The following is a 13703-nucleotide window of genomic DNA, read 5'->3' as shown; positions in this document are numbered from 1 at the left end:
AAATTACCATCTTGAGAGTAGTATGACAGGGTTAAAGGTCAAGGCTAATTATTTTAATGTCATCAGTTTTTATTTTCTTTTTTAAGTTGTAGTAGAGAAGATGGGATTAGTTCAAAATGCCTTGGCATTAAGGCTTATCCTTCCCTCTTGTACTTTTCATGACGCCCCCAGTAGCATCTTCATCAGAGTGGGTTGAAGATAAGGAAGCTGGCCTGAGATCTTCTCCAAGGCAGTGTTTATGTGGGGCTGATTCAGGCTCCTGCATGCTGGGAAGATGCAGTAAGAATCATTATAGCAATTGTATTTGGTTGGCCAAAAAGTTCACTCGGGTTTTTAATGGCAAAGCCCGAACGAACTTTTTGTCCAGCCCAATAGTTATTGATCGACATTGGCCCAGTCATCACAGCTTTCATCTTTTTCTCTTTGCAACCCCCCTGTCTTGTAGAATCTGCACTTGCTCCCTGATCACCCCTTGGCTGGTCTCTCTCTCCTTATACTCATGGGGCTTCCCTCTTTTGATTATTCATATTTGCCTCCTTACATCCTCCTTACCTTGACCCTTTGAAGTTTGATTACTTGAAACGTGAAACTGCCCTTCAGTTTCATCAGTGACCCCCTAAGCCTCAAATCCACTGATGTTGATCATGCTTTGTTGATCAAGTGACCACATGAAACAGTTGCAACACAATATGATGAATGCATATGTCTGTATAGACGGTGGCTTAACACAAAGATGGGAGCAATATAAGTTGCCTTCGGGAATGAGAATGAGAGCAGACTTCAGAGAAGTAACCTTTCTTCAGACTACATTGCCTTGATTATCTTTCCTCTTTGTAGCTGCCTCTTTTTTTAAAAGTCTGTCTTCTTCTCCTCTGTTGTGGGCATACCTTGAGGCAAGCACTCACCTGGCCCCTGATCCCATTCCAAGTACTATGTCCCCTCTCAGTTTCTGTCATTACTATGGATGACTTACAGATTCACAGCTTTGGCTCTGATCTCTCACTTGAAGTCAGAAATCTTGTCTCCTGTGTATCCGCATCTGACCGTTGCTATATAAGAGGGCTTCTTCACCAGGGTACCGTTGGCATTTGCAGTGGGCGAGCTCTTGTTGTACAAGACTATCTCACACATTGCCAGACATTTAGCATCCCTGGACCCAGGGCACTAAATGCCGGTAGCACCTTACAGCTGTTTCTAAATCACACCTGAGGAGGTAGAACCAGCCCCAATTGAGACCCATTAACACCTCAAATTCATCCTATGTAAAATCAAACCGAACTTCTTTTCTGCAAACCAGCACCCTCCTCTGAAATAGAAAATTCTTTCAAAATGTTCAAATTTGCTTAACCTTAAAACCAAGGAGTCACCACCAGCTGTTCCATCTGGTTCTCAAATCCCACTGATTCCCTTTTCTGGTATATTTGACCCCTGCCTCTGTAGTGGGGGCATGTTCATGATCCTCCAAGTCTCTATCACATCCTTCCTAGAACGGTTCCTCTGTTTCTAGTCTCCTTTCCCTCGTGGCACATCCCAGAGCATCACATCGACACGCTTCTCACTTGCTTTAAAACCCACAGGAACAGACTTCTACTACAGGATTACACCAGATAGGGACCATGAAAGCCCTCCCCTATAAACATTTAAAATTGCATGCAAAAAATATTTTTTAAATCCTTTGAAATGTGTAATTGAGCTTGAATGAAAGTGAGGAAGATCCTTAGTAGCAAAACCATGGACCAGCAGCATAATGGCCGCTAAAGCCATAACTGGCCTGAAGGCTTCTGCCAGTTCCCTGCAGCCTTCATTTTCAGTTTCCATGACTGTGTGGGGAAGAAGGGTCATACCAAGTGATGAGTTGAATCAAATATCCCTTTATGGAAAACAGAATCCAAGAGTCTAGATTCTCAGTGGAAAAAAACCCTAAAAACCCACTCTGCAAAGGAAGACAGCACAGGACTTTTGACAGTCTGGACCTTGGATGGAGGTAAAGAGAAAAAGAAAGAAATTATCCCTCGAAGCTGTGCAACAAAAAGCCAGTTCTGATACCTGTTTACAGGTCAATTTCACACTGTTTGCACGGTTGGAAAAAAAAATTCAAGCTGAAAATATATTCTAAAGAGGTCTCAGCTTGGTAATACCCCCCAGGTATCTGATAAAAGCAAATATAAACTATCTGAGAGGTTCAACTGGACCTCAAGGAATTCCCAGAGATGCATTTCCAAGGAATGTGATCTCAAAGGAGAAAATATTCAAGCAATGTGTAGTGAACCGAGATACCACAATTGTGAGTCAACAGAAATAACTAGTAGCATTTTCAGTCCTGCAAAGACTTAAATATTGGAATTATTGGATCAGATTTATTTTTAAGGAGAAATTGAAGAGATGGTGACGGAAGACACTATCAAAAGTCATTAGTAGCATTTGAAAAAGAGCCAAATAAACATTATAGAAATCAAAATGTAATGGATAAAATTAAAAGCTTAATAGACTTAAATAGCAGTTTCTACCCAGCTGAAGTGAGACTAGTTAAATGGAAAACAGATTCTGAAAAAGGTTCCCAGAAATCTGGTTAGTAAGACAAAGAGTTGTTAAATATGAAGGAGAGATTAAAAGCAAGAAATTAGATCAATAACATCTAATACATATCTAATTAGAGTTCTGGAAGAAGAAAAAAGAAAAAGGACTAAAAATGAAATTTGCATTATTATAATTATTAAAGTATCATTTTCCTGAGCATTTTCTACTAATCAATAAAACTCAAAAAAATCCAATAAGAATAAGCCAAAAATGAACAGATATTTTTTTAAATAAGGAAATATAAATGAAAACTTAACATGGAAAGGCAAAGAATCAGGGAAGTATAACTAAAACCAAAAAGAGATACTATTTGTCATTCGCCAGTTGTCAAAATTAACAGCTTAAGATCAGAGGTTGTCAAGGATTTGATCAACTGAAAGTTTTATATACTGCCGGTGGGATTCTACATTCATACAAGTGATTTGGGGAAATTTGAAGATGCACAAACCATATGAGCTAAAAATTCCACTAGAGGGATATGCTCAAAAGACTCTTACACATTTTCACAGAGCATGTTGAAATAGCAAAAAACTAGACACAGTCCCATGTTTATTAATATTAAAATTAGAAGTCAAAGAACAGTATACCATATACCAATGATAATGGATAAACTAAGTACAAGGCTATATATTTTACCATTATTCCCTGTACTTTATATAAACATAATATTTGTATGTGTAAACTGCTTTAACATTTAAAAAATTTAAGGTTGACTTTCCATTACTACAAAAGTAAAGTGCAAATATCATGAAAATACCCATAACCATTTCTCCCACCACAAATTCTACTTCTCAACACTGTCCCCACCAGCCTAAGTGATTACCCCATAGTTCCTGAAATGAGTGGGATGTTTTCTTCACACCTTGGCCCAGCCATTCAGGAGATTCTGAAATGCTCATATCCTCATTCCGGTTGTCTAGATCCTACCCATCCATCAAAACTGCAGTCAGATCTGTCTCTTCATGGAGGCTCTCCAGTCCACCTTGGTCCTTGGTAATCACTCCCTTCTCCAAAATCCCATAGGACCCATTGCCTGAACTGCTCCTGTGACATTCAGTGTGTATTTTTTCATCTTACCGTGTGTGTGCCCTATCAGATATCCAGGCATAAAGCTTTCATAATTGTAAACTACTAAACATAACTTGGTCTCCACTAACTCAGAACCTTAGAAGGGCAGGAATCAAGTTTTCACTTTTGCCCCCAAAATTGTCTCTCCAGCCCTAAGAAAGTGCTTATGTAGCATGTCATTTCAGTTGCAAAACAATATTTTGCTACTAATTTGAAAAGTTATAGCCATCTTTTAAATACAAAACAAGCTGAGGTGCTTGTTTTATATTTAAAAGATAAAATAAAAATTAATAAAATCAGGGCACAGGATATTGAGACATTCAGTATAAATAATAGGCTGAGGGAAGGCATGTTTTTTCAAATAACTACAGTATTTAATGGAGAATAAAAATAAGGGGAGCAACCAGTACTCACACAAATCATTGTCCCTGGGATTCAGTTAATTCCTTCTTCATTTGTTCTATAAAGAAGAAAAGAAATATTTAATATAATTGCCCAGGGCTTTTCCAGTGAAAAAGACTCAAAAAGTGCTTCACTCTATCCTACAAACAGCATGTGGTTCCATTCGATCACTTTGGTACTATTAATCACATTTGTTCGTGGGGCCATGGTACAAAGGAATTAACCAGAGTTAGGAGACCATGAATGCCCATGACCTCTATAGAAACTGAAGCCAAGTTAACTTAGAGTGGGTTGGCTTATTCTGTTCTCTTAATTCTGCTCAGAATTATGAACTCCCATCTACTCTGTCACTTCAATTCCATTCAGATTAATAAAATCTAATTCATTTGAATAGGATTCAAAGTGATTTGATTCAACTCAGTCAAATTCTGCTCAGTGGAATCAGTCCTTGATTGAAATCTGTTAAGTTCAATTCAATAAAATAAATTTAAATATTATGCAATGAAATTAATTTTTAATGAATTAACATTTCAGTTCAGGTCCATTTTGATCTGAACTTCAATTCTCCATTTCTAAATTTGGTCCCTATTCAAAGTAATAAAATATAGTAAAATCTGATGTAACTCTGAAAGATGCAACATGAAGCTAATCAGCTTCACTCATTTCTATTCAGCCCTAATCAAATGAGTTTAATGATGTTCAATCATAGAGAGATAAAATGTTCACCTTTAATACCAAATTGAATGTTTATATTATAACTTCAAAATTACAAGTTTTCCCAATTTTACATCACTGTCTGCAGTATGAACTCCACAGGACTTTTTTGGATTAATTCTTCCAGTGCTGGGGGCAAGGGCAGCTGTCAGCATTATCTTTAGGGCTCTGCAACCCTTGGACTGCGCCCTTCTCTTACTGAAGGAAAAGGGGATTCTGGCCTGCTTGATCTTTCCAATTATAACTATCAGATTATCTGGAGAGCTCTATGGTAGCTACAGCACCTCCAAATTTCCTCTCTGCTCCAGCCCAACCTAGAACCTGTTATAAAGGTTCTTTTACCTTCCTTCTTCTCTATGTCATTTGCATTGGGAGGAAGGTTCTCACCAGTACAAAAATGTTTTGCATCTACAGTCTAGAATTAAACATACCTTTACTTATAATAAGTATATTGTCACCATGGATAATTGTAATCAGATCAGGGTGGTCAGCTGAAATTTAGTGATGAATTGGAGGAAAAAAGATTGGGTGGTGCCACGGTAAAGATGGAAGGGTACTGGGAGATTTTTCAGAGTGTGAGTCTTTCTTTAGAAAGAGGATCCTGCTCTGTAGGGGCCTTCAAACAGCCAGAATGGGCCAGATGGCATTCTGGAGAGTGCTGTATGGGAGCTGTCAGCAGGGGGCGCTAAGCAGAGCCCTGAAAGGCAAGTTCCTGCTGCAATTGTACCTGCTCTAGTTAGTTCCTCTGCTAAAAAGCCACCTGTGATTCTTTAACACAATTTGTACATAAGGAGATAGTGGTAGATATAATAAGACTAGGTTTCATCAAGCTAAAAATATACTTTTAAGTTTACATTTTGGAGACAATAAACCTTTGCAGTATTTAATGTTAGGTATTACGCTTTTTATTATCTGCAAAAGTGGATGAAATGAAACTAATTAAATGTCCCAGTGACCATACTGGGTCTTACCGTAGATGTGCCAGGATAATATTTATGTAAGCAGACTATTAGGTTACTTTGGGTAGCCCAGAAGTTCTAAAGAACATATTTTGAAAGTCACAGGTATGTGCCACATTTTCATCAAGAAGTCCCCATGCATTTGACCTTGTGTTTCTGAAACAACTTGTTATTGGAGAAGACAAGAGATCTGTTGGTTTCTTTAAATTTGGAGGAACAAGTTGCCTCTTTTCTTTCTCCCTATTTCAGTTTAGTCATCCAAACCATAATAAATCCTCAGCATAATAAAATTTGGTCTTAAGTGAGTACAAACTGCCATGGTTACATTCAATTCAATCCATATTTGGCTGTTTTAATACAATATGACTTACTTTGATAATTCAGCTTCTAGTTAACCTAGAATGTGGTTTATCATTTCATAATCTCGTTGCAGTGATTACACCTACTCAATATAGTTAACAAAAATCTTCATATTCTGAGATCAGAGAAATTCTTGAACTCTTAGCACTGGATAATTAAATTGTTTCTTTTCTCACCACTCCTTATCTTGTCTTTTAAAAAGTCTTCCCATTTTTATCTCCTTTAACTTCTTTTCCCCAAAGCCAATTAATAGGTAAGTAATGATTTGTAAAGCAAAAAGTAACACTTCGCTAGCACAGCACTGAAAAAAAGCAATTCTTTGCTCAATACAGATTGAACCATTCTCTTCTCGCTGAATATAAAATATATGCCAAATTAGTAAATTACGATGATTTGATTTAACTAAATGAGCCAACACTAATAGCAAAGGGTACAACTTGCTTTTCCCCTGGAATGTGTTGTTCTTATTGGCATTCTTCTGTTCCTGGCAGATGAGGAAACAACTAAGTAAAACATTTTGTACTGAACTTAACTTATTCTCCTAGGAAGGAGAACAAAATAACATTGATTTTGCCTCACCCTAACTGGGAACGTTAGTTATATAAGACTAGAAGTGACTTGAGAAAAAGGTGGGGATGGGGGAAGAATTGGGAAATTGAGCTACCCTCACCTGGTCAGTAGTGTGTCTCCTTGTGCTGAATACAAGAAACATCACTGCAGATCACCTTCTTAGATCCCATCCTGATGTCTAACAGGAGTCCTTCCCTCTAGGAACTGAGGTCTGCCATGTGAGGTTAGTTCAGAGCCTGGGCCCCATGCAGAGCTTAGGGCTTCTACTGGAACACCCACGGCCCAAACAACTTGACAATGAGTCTTCCTCTCCTGGGCTTCCTGGTACTCCTGTAGGCGTGGTTGGGAATCAGCTGGCTCTTCCTCCACTGCAGCGCATTTCTCAGTCTCCTGCTGAGGGAGCTGCTGCTGATGACCTTGCTCCCTTGACTGACATCGTCCTGATTTTTATCAAGAATACTGAGCCATACAGCTTCTCTGGTTCATGCAATGTATCATCACTCTCTATGACAAAAATATAACAGTGTTAGGTTGTTTCTACTGGCCGCTGGAAGAAAGAATCGGAAATTGAGCTGAGGTTCTGAGATACATACTCTTTCATGGGCTTTTTGACGTACGGGCAGAACAAGGGCATTTCCTGCCAGGCAGCCCATTGACTCCTGTTCTGCGGGTGTCTGGTTGTTTCTTACCCTCCACCGGGTGTGTTAGTATCCCCTAATTTCCGAAAACAGTGATAGTAACTGAAATTTCTTTTGAGAGAAAGAATTTAGCATTAGGTCAGCTTGAAAAGATGCAGTGTGGTGAATAGATGTGATAACCAGTCTTGGTCATTTTCTGGAAGGCCCCAGGGGCCTTTGCAGGGTAAGCACGGCGCCATCCACCTTTGTCCTCTTCCTGTAACATGGCCAGAGATGGAATCCACAGAGACCTAGTGCAGCTTACTAACCAAATGACCTGGTTCAGATTTTATAGTTTCCGTAAATGGAATATTTTAAGCCTTTTTTTTTTTTTTTTTAACTCTTGACTGCATCAAAAGGAAACAAGAATTTATTATTGGTCATGGTTCCAACATTGGAAAAAGCATCAGAAGTTGGATGTGTTACTCTTTACCCTGATGGAAAGAGAAGCGAGAAGCAAATTAGCTTGAATGTAGAAAGCAAACAGCCCCCTATCTGCTGGGACAGGCCCCAGAGACGCGGGAGACAAGGTTTCAGAATGGACCCTTATCTCAGAGAGCTGGCATCTTCCTCCCTTCAGAGCAGGGTGCTGACGTCTCCCTCTGTACCGCTTGCCAGGTCAGCTCTAATGTATTTCTTAACATTCAGGTGCCATAAATCATCTTGTGAAGGGAAAAATAGTGACTTTTCCAAATTAAGTCAACACAACTGGAAAATCTGGAAATTTGTATGAATTACAATACCTGAATAACTCCTTTCTAAGTTCAGAGCATTTGCTCATTTATTATGTCAAGCCTGAACTCACAGTACAGTTGCCTACCTTTAAATTGCCTATCTCTACATAAAACAAAAACAAAAGCTATTGGCATATGTGAGAAGGCACAGCGGCAGTTTTTACACAATTCCAGTATGGCCCTCACTTACTTTATTGTGTTATTTGCTTAGATGTTGTGACTGTTCACACAATAGCTCACTGAGTGCAAGACTCTTTCCTCCTTTTATTGCTAAGCACAAGCACATGCACAGATACTGGGACAAGTGTACACCTAACATCCTGAAAGGGCTGGTGAGTTATTCGAATGGAATTTTAGTCACGTGCCTGGAGACTTTAATTGTGAAGTGCAGGTTTACTGGCCGCACAGCCTCCATGAGATTCCATTCATTCCCCAGCTTCCTGCATGGGAAGCTGTTCTTGGGGCCTGAAACTCCTCTCAACAAAGACCGTCTAGCTGTCAAATTAAAAGTCCAGACCTTCATCTTCATGGACTTTGCTATGAAATCTGACAATGCCGACCACACTGCTTTTCTGGAAATCCTTTGCTCGTTTCTCCTCCACCCTCTCTGTCCATTTTCTTTCTTGACCTCCACAATGGCCAGCTCCCTCTCTTTCTGTTCTCTAAATGCAGTTGGAATCCAAAAGATTCCAGTGATGTCTCTCCTGCTACCAATCATTTACCTGATGGTTCCTAAAATGGGACTTTCAGCCCAGAGAATGCTCCTGAGATCCAGACTTCGATAGCCATTTGCCCACCTCGTGTACCAGGTTCACCATCCTTTCTTTGACATTCCCTAAATTTCTCATCTTCCTCCCTGTGATCTATCTTGCTGAAGCACATCACCATCCTCTCAGTCACCTGAGCCAGAAACCCAGGATTAATCTCCACACCATCTTCCCACCTAAATCCCAACATTCCCAAGCTGGTTATACCTCCTAACTCTCTTTCCACTTTCTCTTCGTCTCCATTTCCACTACTCTCTTATTATTTCTCTTTTGTATTAACATAGGAGCATCACATCTGGCCTCCATGACTCCATCCCCCTGAAATCTGTCTTTCATCTCACTGTAGTTCCTTTAAAACACAAATTTGATCTTGAAAATCTCCTGCTTAAAATACTTGAATGGTTTCCCATTAGTTTCAGAATGAAGTTCAACCTTCTTAAATAGGAAGAAGTAAACGCAGAAAAGCAAGAATAAACCAAGGCAAAATAACTTCTTATTTGGACAAAGTTTGTTGTGCTATGACCCTTACCCACTCTCTATTGTGACCTACTCCTGCTACCCTCTCAAACTTCTACTCCTACTTGAGTGTTCCATATAGAACTTTACCATCTGCTTCCTTTACGTAGGAGTCCTTATCTCTCTTACCTCCTTATTCACCTGGGTAACTTAACCTTCAAGACATAGCTCAAATATGTTACCTTTTCTAGGAAACCCTCCTTCCGGACCTTCTTTCCCTTACCCACTCTCCTGTGTGTTCATAATAATAATTGAACTGAACTCTCAATCTGTATCTTTTCTCTCCATTATTCTGCTGAGTTTCTTGTAATGTTTGACACATAATGGAAACACAGTGGATGTTTGATGATTAGATAAGTGAATGAATGAATGGGTGAATATTAGGCCAAATAATAAAGCAAAGTAATATTGTATAAAGAGCATTGTGCAATGTCTTGTGAGATACAGTGTCAAACTTCTGGTTTGGGAGCCAATCTGCTGTGTAATTGAAAGGATTGTGTAACCTTTCTGGACCTCAGTTGCTTACCTGTAAAATAAGGAGAGATCATACCAAGGCATAGTCCATGTTTAGCTCTAATATTCTGTCATCTCCATGACTGTCATTTCACAGAAAAAACACAACTAGCCATGAACTGAGTTGTATATTAAAGAATTGGTGCATGGCCTACGCACCTTCATTGTGGATGTGCCCCATCTGGGCAGCCAGTTTACAGAATAGGCTCCTAAATTCCTGCAGCTTGCACGTAAACGTGTCTTTCAAAGGAAGAGGTGCATACCCCGGTGGGAAAACTCGAGCTTACCAATCCCTCTGATACTTTTTTATTAAATATTCCTGTTATTGAATTTCATTGACTTCTAAGAGGGTTGAATGATGTTCAGTCTATCAGAGAGAGATGCTGCTCCTGGGTTGGGGGGATGTAAGTGTGACACGATAGCGACTGGGTCCTGGTCCTACTTCAGTGTGCCTTTCCCCTTTCTTGTAGATGGAAGCCCTTACACCTGGTGGGTGGGCAAAGCCAACGAGAAGCACTACTACTGGGGCGGCTCCGGGCCCGGAATTCAGAAATGCGCCTGCGGCATCGAGCGCAACTGCACGGACCCCAAATACTACTGCAACTGTGACGCGGATTACAAGCAGTGGTGAGTGCGGGGGGCTAGCGTGCGAGCTCGCCCTCCTGGCATGCCTGTAGGTCACGCTAATTAGATGGAAGAGAAAGTGTGAAAAGTGCTGAAGTAATAAGATAATAGGTTAGAAAGGTTTAGAGCTAACCCAGTTGGCAAATGTCAGGGACGTTCTGAAAAATATAAGAGCGGAAAGAGGTCAGTGCTACAAGGGTAGGCATTTAGAATAGAAGAACACATAATTGATGTGTTCATATTTTATTCAGAGAGGGAAATAATGAGCCATGTAGTAGACAGTGATTTGCATTATAAAATGTGCTTTGTGACAATAGAGGGGGTGGCCGCGGGCAGGGAGCCCGTGTGCAGGCGTGTGAGAGCGTTCTCTGCAAACAGCCTCCTATGGTGAGTGCTTCCACCTCCTGCAATGTTTGCTTTGAGTAGCTGGATGAGAAAAAAAAAAAAAAAAATGAAGGGGAAAAAGAAAGGGAAAAAATTGTGCTTTGCTCTCGGTTTCAGCAGCAGTGCTTACCGGTCTACTTTTCTGTTATGCCTTGAACTGTTTATAACTCTGATACAAATCAGTTCAAGGAAGATCTATTTTGGGTTTCTTTCATCCCTCTGCTGGCTTTTGTCCTGCTTCACGGTGAATGGCTGGTTCTGTGTCAGTAATAGATAAAGATAAATCAGCTGTCATTGCATAAGAAAAAGGCCCCAGAAGTTGGAGAGGAAGAATATAAACTTGAGTGCGGTTCTTCCCAGACGCACACATCCTGCACCTGCTTCTGGTTTTCTGACACGTGGAGAGGCCGGCTGTGCTACATTCCCGCCTCTGGGCGGCAGCAGAGAGCAAAGTCCTGCATTTCCTCATGTGACCAACCACAATTTACTCTTGTCGCCTCTGTTTTACACCATTTGGGATAATTTACAAGACAAGGTCATCCTACCAGTTTACTGAAAACTAATTCTGAGTGTAAAGTTATATGATTGTCAGGTTGGATGCTTAATTTCCAAAAGCCATTTTTCTTTTAGTAAATGAAATGAATTACCAAGGCTGAACGTTTCAGTGGCCTAGAATTTGTGTGTGTGTGTGTGTATAAATAGTTATCATTATTCTTTAATTATGTTTTATCGTAAAGAGGAAATCATAATCTCACTTTTTAATTTTGTTTGAAAGGTGTATCTACACGCACGCACACACACACATTCATACCCAGTATACAAACTAAAAGTCAGGAGAATGAAATCAGAAGGACCTGGGCTTTGAAGATAACTTTTCACTCAGTCAGTCAGTCGGTCCTTCATTCTGTCAGTCATTTACTCAGCAAATATCGATGGAGCTCTAATGTGCCAGGGAGTCTTGTAGGTACTGCGAATAAAACAGAGAATGGCAATAACAAGAACCCCTGCCCTGACTTATGTTCCTGTCACTTCTTACTAGTTGTGGGTCCTTAAGCAAGTTCCGTGGGCTCTCTCAGATTCATTTCTCTGTTCAGCTTTGACTCACACCCCCTTCGGGAAGCAGACTTTGAGTGCAGCCTCTCTGACCAGAAATGAGAGCACTGTCCCAGATGGTTCATTGTCCAGGGAACCCAGACTGTTCAATTCTTTTTGTACTACCACAGAAGAGAGTTGACATATTCAGAAGGAAAAGGGAAATCTTGTGTGTGCATCCAAGTGAAATTCGTTTTTGTCAGGCATTATTCCAAGTGCTAGGGATACAGTGACAAATAGAACATGCTCTTTGTCCTCAAGTTACTCAAAAACTAGTTAGGAAGGAAACACACACACAACTAGACGACATAAAACAATCAGTGCTCTGGAGAAGACACTGCAGGACACAACAAAGCCAGTGCAAGAAAATTTAAAGTCCAACCGAGGGAGAGCTGGGGGGAGTTAGGAAAATCCTTATAAGACAGGGATGCTTGAGAGAGAAGTAAGAGTTTGTCAGGCACACTCTTCCTTGCATGATTGACTTGGAGGAGAAGCATGAGTAAGGACAGTCAGTTTGGGGAACTGTCAGTGCAGTAGATCTGGAATGTGATGTGGAGAAGAAGGGAGAGAGCACAGTAAGGCTGAGCACCTGGGCAGGATAACATTAGAGCTGCCATTCTTTGCAGGGAGTGGTAGGAGTTTGCATTTATTGGCAGCGAGCCCCGTGGAGGAAACCTTGATAGGGACGGCGGCGGGAGGGGAGGAAAACAGTCAGCAAAGGATGTCAACATAGTCCTTGAAAGGCATCGCTGGTGGTCCAGTGAGTAAGACTTCACGCTCCCAATGCAGGGGCCTGGGTTCAATCTCTGGTCAGGGAACTAGATCCCGCATGCATGCCACAACTAAGAATTCACATGGCACAACTAAGAAGTCTGCATGCTGCAAATAAGAAGTCTTCATGCCACAACTAAAAGATCCCACATGCTGCAACAAAGATCCCATGTGCCACCCGGCGTAGCCATATATATATATATACACACACACACACACACACATACACATACATATATATGTATATATATATAAAAAGAAAGGCATCAAGGGCAAGACCGTGGAAAAGGGAATATATGTAAGGTATTTGGGAAATGGTACCTACAGCACTTGATAGTTATGACTATGTGAGAAGAAAGAGAGGAATCTGGGTAGGTTCCCCACTGGGCACCTAGAAATGGTTAAATTCCTTATCAGGCTAGGAAATAACAATCTGAGGGGGTAGGTGATGAGTTCAGCTTTGAAAATATTAAATTTGAGGCTCCAGCATAACACCATGTCTAAACCCAGAGGGGCACCATTAATGGGATTACTGATTAAACATACAGGCTTCAGAGCAGTGTATTTCCAAGAACACACCTGAATTCACATCACAGATGGGAAGACGGTGTAGACAGGTCTGTTCGGCCTCACTCCCAGACGCACCCATCTAGCAAGCTCTTGACAGGATTATAGCTTTTCACAGTTCCCTGGGGACTGGGACAGTGCTGCTGTCTTGTTCCCTTCCAGCTGAGTAGCAGCCGAGACATCCTCACCCCTTCGCTTCTGTGAAGTCTGTGTAATGTCTCATGATAGGGGCACTATATTTTGAGCAAGCTGAAAAGTATAATAACTATGTTTACAATAAATAGCTATTAAAATGATCTTCCCTATTTGGCACAAGAAAAGAAGTTTTTGGTGATGTCTTACGGGGCTTTGAATTCACCAGCACCTGGCAAAGACCTGTTCTGTGGATGCTTTCAATATTTTAGAATG

General features: G+C 40.6%; 1 protein-coding gene across 2 annotated transcripts in view; it reads left to right on the top strand.

Moving 5' to 3' along the window:
* Positions 1-13703, top strand: part of CNTNAP2 (contactin associated protein 2) — a 2019732-nt gene that overhangs the window by 1560942 nt on the left and 445087 nt on the right. For both annotated transcript variants that reach the window (XM_049714704.1, XM_049714703.1), the window contains exon 15: positions 10328-10484. In XM_049714704.1, coding sequence (XP_049570661.1) covers positions 10328-10484 — 157 coding nt within the window. The remainder of the gene's footprint in view (positions 1-10327; positions 10485-13703) is intronic.

This window comes from Orcinus orca, chromosome 9 (assembly GCF_937001465.1).
Source record: "Orcinus orca chromosome 9, mOrcOrc1.1, whole genome shotgun sequence".
Lineage (NCBI taxonomy): Eukaryota > Metazoa > Chordata > Mammalia > Artiodactyla > Delphinidae > Orcinus > Orcinus orca.
The sequence above is the reverse complement of the archived record's forward strand: the minus strand, read 5'-3'. Positions and strand labels throughout refer to the sequence as shown.